At 37.4% G+C, this 18,049-nt stretch overlaps 1 protein-coding gene across 4 annotated transcripts in view; it reads right to left on the reverse strand.

The window, feature by feature from the left end:
• Positions 1-1,309: 1,309 nt before the first annotated feature.
• Positions 1,310-18,049, reverse strand: part of chst15 (carbohydrate (N-acetylgalactosamine 4-sulfate 6-O) sulfotransferase 15) — a 232,668-nt gene continuing 215,928 nt past the window's right edge. For all 4 annotated transcript variants that reach the window (XM_028795250.2, XM_028795249.2, XM_028795247.2 and 1 more), the window contains 2 exons: positions 16,348-16,495; positions 1,310-1,646 (listed from right to left, as the gene is read on the reverse strand). In XM_028795250.2, the coding sequence (XP_028651083.1) occupies positions 1,444-1,646; positions 16,348-16,495 (351 nt within the window). In that variant the 3' untranslated portion in view covers positions 1,310-1,443. The remainder of the gene's footprint in view (positions 1,647-16,347; positions 16,496-18,049) is intronic.

Consider the following 18,049-nt stretch of genomic DNA (forward strand, 5'->3'; position numbering starts at 1 on the left):
GAGGTTTTCATATTCAAAAGCGTCATGGGTGTAATAATAATGGGTCACCATTGGCAAAATGTCCAGTCAGTGGTGGTCCTGTGATCTGAAAGTTCTGCTTTCAGAATTTTGTTTCTGCAGGATGATGGCTGCACAACCATTCCAGTATATTTAACTAAACTTTCTCCCCAGTCACCTAATCTCAGTTCAAGAAAGGATGAGCTCTTCTGATTAGAGATCCAGCTATGGGACACACTGACCTCAACATGTCTTGGTATACTCATGTTGAATACTGGCATGTTGTCGAGACTGTATCCTGATGAATTTAAGATGTTTAGACCAATCAACCATTGGGTAGATGAAAAATTCACACATTGTACATGGCACAAATATAAAGTACCTCTTTGTCAAAAGACAAATAGTGCTGATATCATGTTGAGATTGCTATAGTAGATTAGATTATTAACACTAAATGTTTGCCTCTTATTCATGAAAATATTTAGGTCAGTTGTCTCTAATGAGGTATTCAATGGTCACAGTAGCTGTAATTTTTGTTAAGCCACTTTTTTCATAAAGATACGTCACTCTTGCTTACATAAACGTACATCATAGATCAACTAGCAACTCCAAAGTGTCCAAGTGTATGTGAGCACACTCTACGGTGGTATGCCACCCTGCCCTTGCATTTTATGCTGCCAGCACAGCAAACCTAAACTAGAATAACCAGCATCAGACAGAGAACTGTGTAGATTCTATTTTTTACTTTCATATGAAAATCAGAAACAATTTTAGCAGACCAAAATTTATTATCACCCCACAAACCTTATTTTGTTCTCAGTTTACTTATGAAGAAAACATGTAAGTGCAAATGGTGTCAAATTATCAGCTCCACTGTTGGCCACATTGATATTTACATCTCATTGTTATAAAGCAATCAACCTAAAATAAAGCTAAAAAATTTAAAGGCTGAGTTGACAACTGCACACTAAAAGCTACAACAGTAATATATGCACATTTCTGAACTGACACAGAAAGCACAAGACATTTCTAAAACTGTCCTCTGACGCAGGCATTTGGTTGAATGGCAGATCCCATTAAAAACAAGGGCTGGCAGTGAATTAAGAAACTGGTCAGAAGGAAAACTGCAGCCACAGTGGCTTTCCTGGACCCTGTATTTAAGTGGGAGGTTTTACCTATCTTACTGCAAAATGGATATACAGTTTGATTAAAAAACAGTTGGCATAAACATTTTCAACAGCAGGTGGTGATATTGTAACACTCGAGATTTTTAAAAGACTTGCAGACAAATAAGAGCCAAATCTAGATAAAACAGCTTCAAATAATTTAATGACCACTGTCTTATAAAAATAATTTGTGTATACTGTATCATTCAGATGCTTTGAGGAAATGAGAAAAAAATTGCTACATTTTGTTAAGAAAGTAATTTATTTTTTCCAAGTTTTATTAAATTAATTTAGCACTCTTTTCCCAGAGGAAGGAGTCATTTTGAAGAACTTCAGCTAGTTTCACGTTAAATGGCTTGTAGAAGTCCTGCAAAATCTCTCGAGTCACGGGTAACATTGGCCCTAGGTTCTTGTCTGCTGGACGTCTTGTATTGGAAGCTGGACTTTTTGTGATTTCTGCCTCCTTCTGCTCTGTCAATGATCCTGGTTTAGTCAAGAAGAAGAAAAATTCACAACAAACTGTTAAAATATGCATAAAAACAATGTATTTAAATATACAAAATGTAAATAATGTAAAGTTCCATTGAGTAGGCCTACATTTAGAACACAAGTTGATTAAATGATTTCAATCAGAAGAAAAATGAACAAATTAAACAGTTATGAAATTGTTGTGTGTATAACATGATGGTGCAGCGGTTGGAACTGAGGCCAAACAGTTACTGAGTCCCAGATTTGATTCTCGGTATGGAGAGTCTGTATGAATATTTACTAGGATACTTTGGGTTTCCAACAACATACCAAAGATGTGCACATTAAGTTTATATTAAACTCTAAATTGAGTGAATTTAAGTGTGTTCTATGATGGAATGACCATGGTGTTTTCCTGTCCTACGTTTGAAGCTACTGGAATAAGCACTTGTCCATGCCATCTTGAACAAGGTTACATAGATTTAGTAATGAACGAATAGCTAGACACGCATCATGATTAAAATTCTGAAGTAGTTTGGAGGCAGGATTTCATTTTCAAAATACTAAACCAGCTCCGCAAACAAGAGTTTGTTAAGGGAAAACAGGCATGTTTTAGACACACATCCATCCATCCATCCATTTTCCAACCCACTGAATCCGAACACAGGGTCACGGGGGTCTGCTGGAGCCAATCCCAGCCAACACAGGGCGCAAGGTAGGAACCAATCCCGGGCAGGGTGCCAACCTACCGCAGGACACACGCACACACACACCAAGCACACACTAGGGCCAATTTCAGAATCGCCAATCCACCTAACCTCCATGTCTTTGGACTGTGGGAGGAAACCGGAGCACCCGGAGGAAACCCACGCAGACACGGGGAGAACGTGCAAACTTAGACACACATTTATTTGGGAATTTGTCAACACAGTCCATTAACTTCCTTGACACTCTCAGACTCGGAGTGATGTTTGATGATCCGCATTACATGGTTAAGCGAGATTAATCCTTGTGAATGTATTCTGCTGCCATCTGATTGACAAAATAACATTATGCTGCAAAAATGACAAACATTTCTATGTGTTTTACCACTCTAAGGTTGATGACTGGGGCAGAGCCTTCAAACAAAATACAATGGCTTGTAAACGAGAAGCTGTAAAGCCAGTTTTAGAACAAACTGAAACTGAACCATTAGTTGACACTGTGAATTGGTCATCAGATTGACATGGATAGCGAAACTGAAGCATAAAGTATTATCCTGCCGTGATATCCCTGAAGTCACCTGAAGGTTCATCATGGTGCAAGTAGGTGTGTGGCAAAAAGGCACCTAAAAATGATTACCATCATGTAGAAGGACAAAAAAGGCATTAGCTCCCTAAGCACTGTTCACAATGCTGCAGTTGTCAATGTCTGGGGAAATGTGGAATTCACTAAGCCTTGCCCTGTGATAGCCTATAATAACACAAAGAGTGTGTCGATCATGTAGATCAGGCGCTGACATTCTACATTTTCATGCACAAGCAACAGAAAAAATATTTTAAAAGTGTGCAAAAAAAAGACGCTTCTACTTTCCCAATTGCACCACTGGGGTTGTGTATTGGTAACTGTTTCAAAATATGTCATACAGAGGACATGTACAAAATCTGTACAGCAGTGGATACTAGACATACCATTCCTACTGTATTTTTGTTGAAATTCTGATATTTACATGTTTCTGTTACATGTAATAATATTTCCTCTTGTTGAAAAAAGTGCTTTTGACTCATTTTTCCGGGGTATACATAATGCCAAGGAAGCTACACAGTCAGGAATACACCTGAGGTGACCCTTAGTCTTAGGTTAGTTCTCTTTGCTTTTATTGCACTTCTTGTGTGTCCTTAGTTTCTTTCTACATAACCAAGAATAGGGACTCCAAACATCCACCAGTTATCATTTCCAGTGATGTTCAGAATACGTACCTGACCAACATAACCATTACAAATCTGAAGGCCTTACAGCATGGCTCCTCAATTACATTCTGGAAGGCCACAGTGGCTGCAATTTTTTGCTTCAACTAATTTCTTAATTAGGACTCATTATTTACTACTAAAGCAATATGTTTTTTGTGCTTAGTTTTAATTAACTCGTTACGATTCAGAACCATTAATTGCCTCTTTTAGTTTTAAACAAATGCCTTTAAGTTTTAATTGTTGCCTGATTTCTTAACCAGCCTTCAGTTAATAGTCAGGGGCAAATTACAAAGGAACAGCAAATGTGTTACCATTTAAACCTGGGTATGTATATCAAGAAGTATCTGTTTTAGGAAAATGGTTTAAAATAAATGAGAGAACAGAAGGACTAAGAGGTACAGATCTTTTGTGAATGTTATCAATGATGCATTATTAACATTAAAAAATATATTTGGATAATGTTCTCAGAAAATTAAAAATCTACAATGTGTTAAAGGTGTGTCTTTGAAGAATGAAAGGACTAATAAGACATATAATTAAATGTCAAGCTCCATTATCTGCTAGACCTAGCTTCTAATTATGAAACTGGCTGGAACAAAAACCTACAGCCACTGCGGCCACACAGGACCATAATTAAGGACCCTGCCTTACAGTATCAGAGAGCAGTAAATAAACTGCTTAGTTACAATTGCTTCTTTTAAATTATGAAACTAGTCATAAATATTCTCACTGTCTGGGTCCATCTTGTTCTTTTCCTTTCATATTTTCTTTTTAATGCTGTTTCATACACTTCGCATTTCTAGAGCATTTTGGTCTATTAATTATTAACTCTGTTTGTATTACAGTGCCATACATATACTCAGAGAAGCTCATGATACTGCACTGCACCACCAATTTCAGTCAATTTGGTAGACAGTCAACATACCTGAGCCAATAAAACTGCTTGAGTATTTCACTGTGTTGCACAGAGGTGCCTCTCAGGGGTCTGTGGTTGGACCGTTACCTTTTCTGTTATATTAATGACATTGATTCCAACATATTTGACACTAAATTTTGAGGAATGGCAGACACTGAGGAGGCAGCAAAAAGAATTAAAAAAGACCTGAACAAGCTTGAGAACTGGACAAACACTTAGAAAATGCTTTACAAAAGTGCACAGTGCTACACATGGGCAACAGGAAAGTCAATGCAAGATGGGGGACGCTGTCTTAAAGGAAACAACCTCTGAGAAGGATTTACAGGTTTATTTTGACATAACATTTTCATCACCTAAGCAATGTGAGGAAGCAAACAAAATGTTAAGTTACATCGTAAAAACTGTTGAATGTAAATCGAGGGATGTTATGCTCAGACTATATAACACATTACTGAGACCACATCTGGAATGTTTTGTGTCACCTCTCTACAAGAAAGACATAGCAACACTTGAAGCTGTGCAGAAAACAGGACTTAAAGACATGTCCTACACTCACAGACTCAGAGAGTTAAACCTGTTTAGCAGACGAGACTGCGTGGGGACCTAATCCAGGTCTTCAAAATCCTCAATGCCATTAATATAGAAAAATTCAGCAGAATTCTTTCAGCTTAAAGGTGAATTGCCTACTTGAGGACACCAGTGGAAAATAAGGAGAAGTTCATTTAAACCTGAAGCCAGGAAGCACTTCTTTATGCAAAGAGTTGCGGGACACAACTACCGAGTCAAGTAGTTGAAGCAGAAACCGAAGTGTCTGGATGAGATATTGGGAGAACTTAGTTATTAGCTAAACAAAAGAACTTGATGGATCGAATGGTCTCCTCTTGTTTTTCAAATTTCTTATGTTCTTGTTAAACTGCCTTATAACTATAAACCTCTATGTGCCCTTAGGTCATCTGGTACTGGGCTTGTTCCTCCTGGGGTGGCAGATCATTCAGAGTTATAGCTCCCTAGATCTGGAATTCCTTATATCAGCATTTGTGTGACTGCTCTTCACTTTCTTCTTTCAAAACTCATTAAAAAATGTTTGGTTTAATCAATATTTTTCAGTCTTAGACTTTTTAAAACTAGTAAGATGTGACTATATTGTGTTTTTTTCTGTTTTTTATTATTTGTTTCTGGTTTCTAATGTTTTTAAATACTGTGTTAGACTTCCTTGGGTTTTTGAAAGGCATTATACAAATAAAAACATTATTATTATGATTTTATTATTATTATTATTTGAACGATGATGTTGATACAGGTTTATTTAACCTTCAATGCCCAAAAGTTCCCCTGCCTAGTTCAAAGCATGCCTTCAAACACAGACTTTTTTTTAAAATCACCTAAATTGTAATTTATTTCACAATCTTATTTTAACCTCGAATAATACAGGAAGATACAGAAAAGCTAACACTGACATTTATCCTAGCACTTTAGTTAGCTCTGAATTAAAATGAGGCAAATCAGTAGCACACATAATATTAATTTGTTTCTATTTGCAGAACTGTCTAGATAAATCTTTATATACTGGTTGGTAATGAATATACATTAGTGTTACAGCTAAATATGGCATTTTGGTAAATATATCTCATTCACATGCAGGTATTTCAAGTGCATTTTTCCTATGTAATTTATGGTTGTTTTGTTTTTAATTTCTTCCTTAAAAAGAATTACAGAGGTTCTCAGCTTTTAGTTTCTTGCTTAACATGAAAAATGAAGCATATGCATGTTTGCTTTCTTGCTAATTAAGAAATATGAACCTTGTAAATATATTAAAAAGTAAAAACTTGATTTTTTTAAGTCCATTTGAAATTAGTCAACTCATACACATAGATATTGCATGTTCTGTTTGCTTTTGATTACTGGCACCACTGTGTGACATTTAGTGACTAATTACTTCTAATCTGTTACTGATCCCTGTGGTGCAGTCAAAATGTTGAGACAAATGCCCACAGATAGTTTAAACATTTTTTTCTAATTGTACATCGCGTACCAAGGATTTATTTGGTTTAGTTTCTTCAGATCACATGCAAAATATTATAATAAAGCCACATTTAAATGCAAAATGTGATAGAAAAGGGAGTATAAATGAGCCAACTTACTAAACCTATGACTAACTAGAGGTGTTGACCAAAATATTCCTTTTGAAAAAAAATACCAGAAAAGTGTTTTTCATCAAGTACTGTATGTGATAAAAGAAGACATTTATTTATTTTAGTAATTTTAAAGAATCATCTGAGGTGGTGATTTGTGATTCTCATTTTTTAATAAGATATTGTAACATATACACAGATGTATTTGTAGAATAAAGACTGGATCCAGCACATTATGTGAAAACATTCAAGTGAAATTTATATGTATAAAACATGGCATTGACAGCCAAACAGCTCCAGGTATACCCAGACTTGGCCAAGTTATATGAGTGACTGCTCCATAAGATGGCTGCACCGACGAGAGCTCCGAGTCATCTCAGCAAAAAGTTATTATTTATTTTCTTACTACTCACTCTCTTTGTGCGTACTACTTTATCACACTTTCAGTATGACCGGCAAACACTATTGGAATTACGTTCATCAGCCAGTTCGGATTTTACAACAGTTTTTGATATCGCGGACACTGTACTGCCTGGAGTCTTTTGCTTACTCGCGCGACGCCGAAGGAAAACAAAGAGGGGGAAACGCACCGGAATTCTGTGCCGAACCCGACAGAGAAACAACAAGCCTCCTCTGCCTAGCATCCTGCTCGCTAACGTTCAGTCTCTGGACCACAAATTAGATGAGCTGCGTGCACGAATTAAGCACCAAAAAGACATCACGAACTGCTGCGTTTTGGCATTCACAGAGACGTGGTTGAAGCCCAGCGTACCTGACTGCGCAGTCACACCAGACGGGTTCACAGTTTATCGGGGAGACAGAACGAAGGACTCAGGCAAGTCAAGGAGAGGGGGTGTGTGCTTTATGGTTAACTCTTCGTGGGCTACAGATGTGTGTGTCTTAAAAACGCACTGCTCACTGATTCTCAAGCTGCTGACCATTAAAATTAAACCCTTTGACCTCCCGAAGGAGTTCAGTTCAGTTCTCCTTTCAGTTGTTTACATTGCCCCACAAGCTAATAAAGCTTCAGCTATGGATGAACTGTATGATGTTATCAGTGGACAAGAGATCGCTAACTCAGAAGCAGCATTTATTGTGTTGGGAGACTTTAACAGAGCAAACATGAAGAAAGTTCTCCCTAAATACTATCAGCACATCTCTCCCCCCACAAGAGGTGATCAAATACTGGATCATTGTTACACCTTATTCAAGTACTCCTACAAACCTCTCCCTCGACCAGCTTTTGGAAAAGCAGAACATTGCTCTATATTGCTGCTGCCTGCATATAAACAAAGACTTAAACAGGAAAAAACGGTTTACAGGGACATCTACAAATGGGACAGGGAAGCTGAGGGGGTCTTACAGGACTGCTTTGAAATAACTGATTGGCAGATGTTTGAGGATGCAGCTGATGGCAACATCAATGAATTCACAGACTGTCACAGGATATATCAGCAAGTGCATTGACGATGTTGTCACTAAAACCACCGTTTGCATATATCCTAACCAGAAACCCGGGGTAAATACGGAGATTCGGGCTAAGCTCAAGGCGCGGACCTCTGCTTTTGGCTCAGGGGACTCTGATGCATACAAAGTAGCCAGATACGACCTCCGGAGGTCCATCAAGAAGGCCAAACGGGACTACAGGGACAAAGTGGAGTCAAGCTACCACAGCTCTGACACCAAGCACCTGTGGAATGGACTATGCTGCATCACTGACTATAAAAAGAAAAACACAGTCAGTGTTCAGCCCACTGCATGTCTTGCAGACGAGCTCAACACTTTCTATGCTCACTTTGATGCAGCCAACAAAGAACAGGTGCTATATCCTCAAGGGGGCAGTGAGTCTGTCACTCTGATCCTTGAAACGTCTGATGTGAGAAGGTCCTTCAAAAAGGTCAATCCTCGCAAAGCTCCGGGACCAGATGGCAACCCAGGCCGTGCCCTCAGGGCGTGTGCTGACCAGCTAGCAGGTGTGTTCACCAACATCTTCAATCTCTCCCTGAGGCAGTCAGTGGTCCCCACTTCCTTCAAGGCATCCACCATCATTCCTGTCCCAAAGAAACCGGTGGTCTCCTGTCTGAATGACTATCGCCCGATTGCACTGACATCGGTCATTATGAAGTGCTTCAAACAACTGGTCAAAGGTTACATCTGCTCATCCCTCCCTGACACGCTGGATCCTCTCCAATTTGCTTACAGAGCAAACAGATCGACAGAGGATGCCATTGCGCTAACAATAAACACTGCCCTCACCCACCTGGAAAGAGGAAATACATATGTAAGAATGCTGTTCATAGATTACAGCTCGGCATTCAACGCCATCATCCCCTCAAAACTCGTCTTGAAGCTTGATGACCCTGGGTTGGGGACGACCATCTGCAGATGGATTTTCTCTTTCCTCACAAACAGGCCCCAGGTGGTGAGAGTCGGCAAACACACGTCCTCATCACTCATTTTAAACACAGGAGCGCTGCAGGGCTGTGTGCTTAGCCAACTCTTGTATTCCTTGTTCACCCACGACTGTGTTGCAAAACACGGCACAAACACCATCATCAAGTTTGCAGACGACACAACCATCATAGGCCTTATCACTGACAACGATGAGACGGCCTACAGAGAGGAGGTGCTGGCATTGAGTAATTGGTGCCTGGATAACAACTTTTCTCTTAACGTCAGCAAAACCAAGGAGATGATCGTGGACTATCGGAAATAACAAGGCAGAGAACACCAGGCCATCTACATCAGCGGCGTAGAAGTTGAAAGGGTTAACAGCTTCAAGTTCCTCGGAGTAAACATCACCGAGGATCTCTCGTGGGCCCTTCACATAGACACTGTGGTCAAGAAAGCTCGCCAGCGGCTCTACTTCCTGAGGAGGCTGAGGAAGTTTGGCATGAATCCCAACCTCACCTCAAACTTTTACAGGAGTGTGGTCGAGAGTCTGCTGACGGCTCTGCCAGCAGCCGGAAATCACTACAGAGAGTGGTGAAGGCAGCAGAACACATCATGGGCAAGAGTCTCCCTGCCATTGAAGACATTTACCTCCATCGGTGCTTGCGTAAGACAAGCAGCATCATAAAGGACCACAGTCATCCAGCACGTAAGCTGTTCTCCTTGTTACCGTCTGGCAGATGATACAGGAGTCTGGCTGCTCGGACTACAAGACTTAAGAACAGCTTTTACCACCAGGCAATTCGACTCCTCAACAGCAACACCTGAACACTTACATACACTTACATTACACCTACATTGCATTACATCTACATTGCACTACTCACACACAAACTGTACCTGCACACACTCTGAATACTGACTGGAACATGCTTCTGCACTTTATGGAATATGCATCTGTACTTATAAAACATTATCTGTGCAATAACTGTCATTTGTATTTGCTGCTCATTCAACTCATATTGCTCTATAACATCTTTTAAAACGTACACATTTTATTTTATATGGCTTGTCTATTTTTAACTTGTAATTTTTTTTCTTTTTTAATTATTTTTTTTAGCTTTATTGGATCTAGGCTGAGTGACTTATTTTTCTCGTCATACACATTTCATTGTATGTTGACCCTGTGTTAAACTATACATGACAAATAAACCTAAACCTAAACCTAAACCTACTGTAAATCCTTCATCTCTGTTTTAGACAAGAAGATCCAAACAGAAACAAGAATTTTATATTCTCTATTTACATACTCAAACCATTTAATGTAACCTAATACAAAATAGTAGTACAGTTTTTTATTCTAAATACAATATTGAGTATTGCACTTAATGCCAAGAATTCTGCAGGCCAAGACGCAGATATGTGCCACCAGGTGAAACATTTTAATCACAAAGCTCTACAACAAGCAGCACCAACTATATTTCTTCTTATTTATTGACCATTTGCAAAGTGCTGCGATTATGTTTTATAGTAACACAAAAATTAAAATAGCATATCCTACATTTTAATGTGATGCTGTGCTTAATTCAACAGTTGAGGAAACAAACTCATTTGCAATTTTTCCATTTTTCTACCAAAAATGTTGCAACTCAAGTATGATGATACAGTATCTGTCATGCGCAAGCAGCAGTATTCCCTTTTGCTAAACGTAGAGAAATACCAATAGCAATTCTACTTTGTGAGAGGCAGACGTTTTCGTGGCAATAAAAGATGCAAGGCAAGAGACAGATATGGACAGGAAGCTGGGTCTTCACAGAGATCACTAAAACAAATACATTCTCACTCATTCTGGGCCAGTTTCCATTGGCCAAACGACCTAACTGAACATCATGTCTCTGGACTGTGGGAGACAACACAAGTCCCTAGCGGAAACCCACATAAATACCTAGAATAGATGCAAAAACCACACAAAATACTCCCCGGCTGGTATGCTGTGGTGCTTCTAATGTGGAATTATTCTGAACTTGGCTGACTTGTCTTTTTTTCTACAGCAGTGAGTGAAACACACAGGAAAGCAAAACTTTCATGAAATTTCCAGATTGCCAGTAGTTGTTAGTATAAATGATATAAAAAGAGAATTACAGGCATAACCAGGATCCCACTCATAAATATGCCGATCTCCTGTGTGTTGCCAACTTATCATTATCAGTATATCTTCTAAATTCCCAGACCTGGCAAATGATTAATTCATAGTCGTGAACTATCTATTGGGTTTACATGATGTTACAATACTGTAACTATAGCCTCTATGGTGATTCCATGATACAGTAGTTAATTTATGCTTAACGTTGCACTGTAACAAGAACATTATTTGTCCAGTATAACTTGGATAGTCCCACCTTCTGTGCCGAGAGCATGTTAATTGTTAAAACAATGTTGTAAAGCTGATGTTATATATTAAATGAAGTCACATTCTGTACTTGGTAGCACATTATTTTTTAATGTTGACAATGTATTATTAATACCATGGTTTATACTTAAATTGTTAATTGTTGGGTAGTGTTTGAAGCACACACATTCAGATGAGCCACAATAATGTATATATGTATTAACATCTATCTATCTATCTATCTAACATTTACAAGAGGCTGGGTTTGAATCAACCCCAGCCCAGTCACTTTCTATGTGATGTTGGCATGTCTGAGTTTTTCGCCTTTCTACATTCTGAAATCAGTTACACCAAGAACACAGGGCATGTCTTTTTTGGCCCAGTGTGGTTGCTGGTACATGTGGGAGTGAACCCTGCTACGAACTGGTGGTCGATGTTAAACTGATATCTGCCTTGAGATGGACGATGCAGACATAGGCTTTGGACCCCACAATTCTGAAAATGAATTATGTGAGTAGGAAAAATGACTGGATGGAGGTTAATATGTTAATTTTACCATGTTAAGATAAACTGTATGAGAATAATCAGAAATGTATGCAAAGGACACTTCACATTTTTCTGCAACATTACATAAAGAAAATTCCAAAAAAATACATGAAATCTGGAAAAAAAGAGTCCAATTAAATGCAACAATTTTGCATCTTTGTATATATTTTATATCAATGAGAAAATGTCAATTTATTTTCATGTTTTCTCCTGGAAGAAATGAAATCTGTAAACACCATATAAGTATGCTATTTTGTTGTGTTTCACTCACCTCAGCCAATCTTGACTGGTGGTACTGACGCTTCCTTCATTTTGTTCTACGTGTTTGTTCTACATCACAAACTGTATAAAAAGAACTTCCTCCCAATGGAATTTTTAACTGCTTTGGTTCTTGGATCATAGTCTCTTTTGCACAGCTCATCAAATAAAACATATAAAGAAGTAACCGAGATTTTAAAACTAACACGAAATAGGAGATGGCACTTTATTTGTGCCGGACGCTCTTAATATCAGCTTTTCCTAATAGGGTCTCTCTTCAGAATGCAGCCTTTGTGTCTTATCTAATAAACTGATCAATCACCAGCCAAGTGACATCCCAGAGATGGCTTTCCAAAGTACTATCTAAATACCCTTTTTCAAACAAAAAGCCACAACTCAACGATTGGTAGCCTTAATGGACAAAATGATGTTTATATGCAACTAAGAAACCAATGACAAGACATAGTTCCTTCCTTTAAAACCCTCTTCAAACCCCAAATCTGGGCCCACAGGCAACCTCGGTATCATTTTTTTGTCTTTGGTTGCTAGATTACTCCTTACATATCTAAAACCTGGTAATTTGTGAGATTTTTTTTCTGCTGTATAGATAAAAGAATTCAGAATTAAATTATTGTCCAGTATTAGATTACGTTTGTTTAGAAAGGGAGGCTGAAGGGGGTCTCTTACTGCCTTGAGATTCTAAAATAAAAGTAGGTATAATTATTGTGAGCGCAAATAAAGGATAATCTTTAAAAAGAGGATGCACTTTTTCTTTTTTTATGAACACAACCAAAATAGCACTACATGGCTTAAAAGAAATGTAGTCCATAAAACCATTTGCGATAAGAAACATTTACTACTAAAATCTAATAACTGCTTGTAGAAGGCAGTAAAAGGTGTGGTTTCATCTTAAGTCTCACTTATTTTCTAGATGCATTTGTCTTAGAAAATAACGAATTGTGCCTTTTTTGTACATGTCTATGCCCCCAAGTTGTATTTGTCTTATACTGTATGTGCTTACTATAAGTCACCCAAGTCTCGATATGTATAGAGACCTCTAAGTCTTAAAGTGTCAAGATTCATGGAGAAAAATGATTTTTGCACCTATTTTATATGCAGGTCTGAATTTTGTTTACTGAGGACCTAGCTAGGACTAGCAAGTTCTTCTTCTTCTTCTTTCAGCTGCTCCCATTAGGGGTTGCCAGAGCGGATTATCTTCTTCCATATCATCCTGTCTTCTGCATCTTGCTCTGTTACACCCACCACCTGCATGTCCTCTCTCGCCACATCCATAGACCTTCTCTTAGGCCTTCCACTTTTCCTCTTTCCTGGCAGCTCTATCATTAACATCCTTTTCCCAATATACCCAGCATCTCTCCTCTGCACATGTCTAAACCAACGCAATCTAACCTCTCTGACTTTGTCTCCCAACCTTCCAATCTGAGCTGACCCTATAATGTATTCGTTTCTAATCCTGTCCATCCTCGTCACACCCAATGCAAATCTTAACATCTTTAACTCTGCCACCTCCAGCTCTGTCTCCTGCTTTCTGGTCAGTCCCACCGTCTACAACCCATATAACATAGCTGGTCTCACTACCGTCCTGTAGACCTTCCCTTTCACTCTTGCTGATACCAGTCTGTCACAAATCACTCCTGACACTCTTCTCCACCCATTCCACCCTGCCTGCACTATCTTTTTCACTTCTCTTCCACACTCCCCATTACTCTGTACTGTTGATCCCAAGTATTTAAACTCATCCACCTTCGCCAGCTCTACTCCCTGCATCCTCACCATTCCTCTGACCTCTCTCTCATTCACACACATGTATTCTGTTTTGTTCCTACTGACCTTCATTCCTCTCCTCTCCAGAGCAAACCTCCAACTCTCCAGGGTCTCCTCGGCACGACTAGCAAGTTACATGTGGGTAAATAATTTATTATGGCTTACCATAAAGCACTTTTTCAAGCTCTGTTGCATTTGAAAGTTCAATAACACAAACTGTCTCAGGGATATTAGTAGGCAGACCCACACATTATGAATAGCATGCAGGATTTACAGAAAGGCCGATTGACATTACATCAAAGGCTAATGTTTCAACAACATCTAAAATAATTCTCACTAATTCGCCCTTATTATTTTCTCTATATACTGTATGATACCCTTAGGCTTTATTATTAGAAAGAATGACACTCATTTCCTTTGCTATGCCGATGATGTACAGCTTTACTTAGCCTTGGATCATGATAATTCAAGTAGTTTGGCAATGCTTCACAACATGCTTCATCCATTAAGACATGGATGTCTTTTTACTTCTTACTTTTCTTCAACTAAAATTCAGATAAAACATAAGTAGTATTAATGAGTGACCGACAAAATGCTGATCTGGTTAAAGTTTCCTTGGGGAACCTAGCTCTTAACTTCTAAACAGTGCCCACAAACTTACTGTATGTGTTCTGTTCAACTCCAGGTTAAATTTTGAGTTTCATGTCAAAAAACTGGTTCAGTCTTATTTTTAACATTTAAAGGTTATTGCTAACATCAGACCCACACTGGGCTTTGGAGACACTAAGAGATTAATTCATGCTTTTATTACCTCACGGCTGGATTACTATAACTCCTTGCTCTCAGGTCTTCGCAAAACCAGTCTGTATAGGCTGTAACTGGAGTAAAATGCTGCTGCAAGACTCCTCACCAGATCTAAGTCCTCTGCTTATATTACCCCTATTTTAGCCTCATTACTTTGGCTACCAGTTAGTCATAGGATCATGTTTAAGATCCTGCTTCTCACTTATAAATCTTTGAAAGGTTCAACTTTTATCATACATGTAGACATCTTAGATCATCTGACCAGTGTTTACTTGTCATTACACAACCTAGATTAAAAACAAAAGAAGGATAGAACCTTCTCTGTTATGGTCCCTAAACTCAGGAACTGCCTCCAACTTGATATTAGAGCACCTAATTCTGTAACTACATTTAAAACTCCACAAAAACACACACTATTTTAGACAAGGTTCTTTCTTTCTTGTTAGGTTGTTTAAAATCTCTCTATTATGTATATTATGTATTTGGTTTTTATTTATGATTGCTTAATTTTTTATGCAATTTTATTTGATATATTTTGTAATATTTCTTTACTTTTTTTTTATTCTTTATTATGTCTTTTTTTCTGACGTTGGAAAGAACGTTGTGGATATTGCTTTGAAAGTGCTCTATAAATAAAATAAATAAAATAACTACAATACATTATAACAGCATGATGAACCTTATTCAGTGGTTTGATAGGTCAACACATTAAAATCCATGAAACCTAAAATGAACTTGGGTAGCTCACTTATAAATAAAAAGAAATATTTTAAGCAATTAACTTTTTTTTGCTTTGTTACCTGTTTTTATGTGAGCTTATAAATGTTTTTATTTTTCTTCTTGTAATATTTTGAAGAACATAGTTCACTAAAAACATCATCAGAAAAAAAATGACAATCGTTCATGTTTAATAAGAATTTTAACTTACTGACATAATACCTACAACGGCTCAAGTGATAAGCAGACTCACAGCTTCAGACCCGCAGATTTGATTCACAGCACACTTTTTTATGGCACTTGTATGTTCACCCATTGTTTGAACGGTTTTCTCTAGGTGCTTTGATTTATTTCATATATAGAAAGCTAATTGCTTTAGAAAATGGGAGAACTGATTATCTTGTGTATATAATTTAAAAAGATAAGTGTCAGTGGATATAAACAATCCTGTCAAAGATCTCAAGTGCTAATTTGATAAACTAAGAATTTGTGTCAATTGAAGTAAGATGAATACCGCAATGAAATTAGTGCTAAATATATAATTTCATATATAGGCTTCATTGGTCCCAATACTGTCAAGAAACATTCCAGGCACTGTACATAAAAAAGTAAAACTAGTTTTAGTCTAAGAGTAGAGGCACACCTTTTTATGCATTACATATGAAAAAAAGGTATATGCACTTCTCACAAAAACACTAAAAATGGGGATGAGGGTTTTAAAGGAGTGTTTGACAGATATGTACAACTGCTAACACTGAGTTATATTTTTATTTGTTTTCAAATAAGTGTGTGTTTAAATGCCACTGTATTACTTTGGAAATGTACATACCCAAGCTGAGGAAATTAAACACCTTGTGCATAGTGTATTTTCGATTGGTGGCATGGTCTTCCAGGCGTAGGACTAATATTTGGTTCCTGTTAAAAACACTCAGCCAGTCCAGGATGTAGACAATGTAGAGTCCAACTTGCAGTCTAACCTGAGGTAGAAAAGATTACGTTAAATAAGCATCATGCCTGCTACCTTAATACGTATAATAAACCATTGTCTAATGCTCATTTTTAATGAAAACATAAATGAAAGTAGTTACAGTAAATGTTAGCAATCTTTACAAGGAAAAATCAAATCCTTGTCTGTATAAATAATCTTTCAGTGCCCCATGTCTTTATATCAACTCATTGTAACTGCAATTATAAAGGGGGTCTTATTACAAACATTATTTATCCACTTTGCTCTTTCAACCATTTTTCTTGGAAAATGCATATCTGCTCTGGAAGAGGAAAAGTCCGCACATTAACCAGGTCACTCAAGATACTAAGTTTCATTCCCATATTCAGAAACAGAATCGAGCAAATATTTCTCTAGCCCACTTCACACTTCTTTTTCTACCCCCAGCCATCTGATATTTAGGATGTATTTTATTGAAATCTGTCCATCAGCAACAACATTCAAAATTAACATTTAAGATACTTTTGTGCATTCAAACCCATAGACCAATTAAATGTAATTAGAATATTTAATTAGAGCAGAAAACAAAAATTTAAATTTGAAATTAATTGATTAAAAGATGTAAGTTCTTATTCAGAATACTTTTAAAGGGTGTACATTGAATTTCATGAAATAAATGTGGTACTGTACCCTGTCTATAAAGCACATGCCTTTTTGGAGACGAAAATGAAGAAAGGACAATATTATAAATACCACTGGGGCTGCCTTGAATAATAATAAACTAAAATGGTAACATTTAATCTGGTATTGTCAAGCACTCAAATCATAATATTGCAGCATATATTTAAATTCTGATAGCTAATTTTACTCCCATGTTTACTAATCAGTACAGACATGTCAGGCTTTTGTCAGTTTTCTCACTAGTGCTATTGGTTCTGTCACAGTGTGAGTTGAGGATGTAAAATAATCCAACACATATTGTGGAAATGTCTATAAATGCTTGCTCAATATTTTTGACAGCCATCCTTTTTCACCCAATGGACAGCTATTCAATACTCTGCTTTGTTTAATTTAAGCTTGACTTGACTATGTGATTGCTGAAAAACAGAAGCAATCTGTTTTTGAATTTTCAAATAATAAAAAGCCCCATACTCACAAATTATCATGATTGTTGCCTCGTGGTAAAGTAATATTAAAAATGAATGAAGCAGAACACTTTAAAAAATTAAAACTGATGTTGGTCTTAAAGGGGGTCATTTTTATTGGTGCAAACAATAAAAGGAACAGTGGCAACCAGTCTCATCAAGTCTTGTGCACACTGTTAATGTTCCAGTGTAAATTGCTGGGTTACTGGGAAATGTTTTCATCTTTTGTGGAAATTGATTTTTTTTATACAAGAGATGACTCCAGTGGCATCATTTAAACCAGATTTCTTCAAGGTACTGTAAATGTTGTTCCTCTATATTGTGCTGTCACTTTATTTTGCTACTTCACATTTTGAGCATTCACATATTCATTTATGAAAATTTAGTGATTTAAACAACAATTGAGGGTTACACTTTATTTAACATTACTGCAAGGCTGT

Source organism: Erpetoichthys calabaricus, chromosome 2 (genome assembly GCF_900747795.2).
Source record: "Erpetoichthys calabaricus chromosome 2, fErpCal1.3, whole genome shotgun sequence".
Lineage (NCBI taxonomy): Eukaryota > Metazoa > Chordata > Cladistia > Polypteriformes > Polypteridae > Erpetoichthys > Erpetoichthys calabaricus.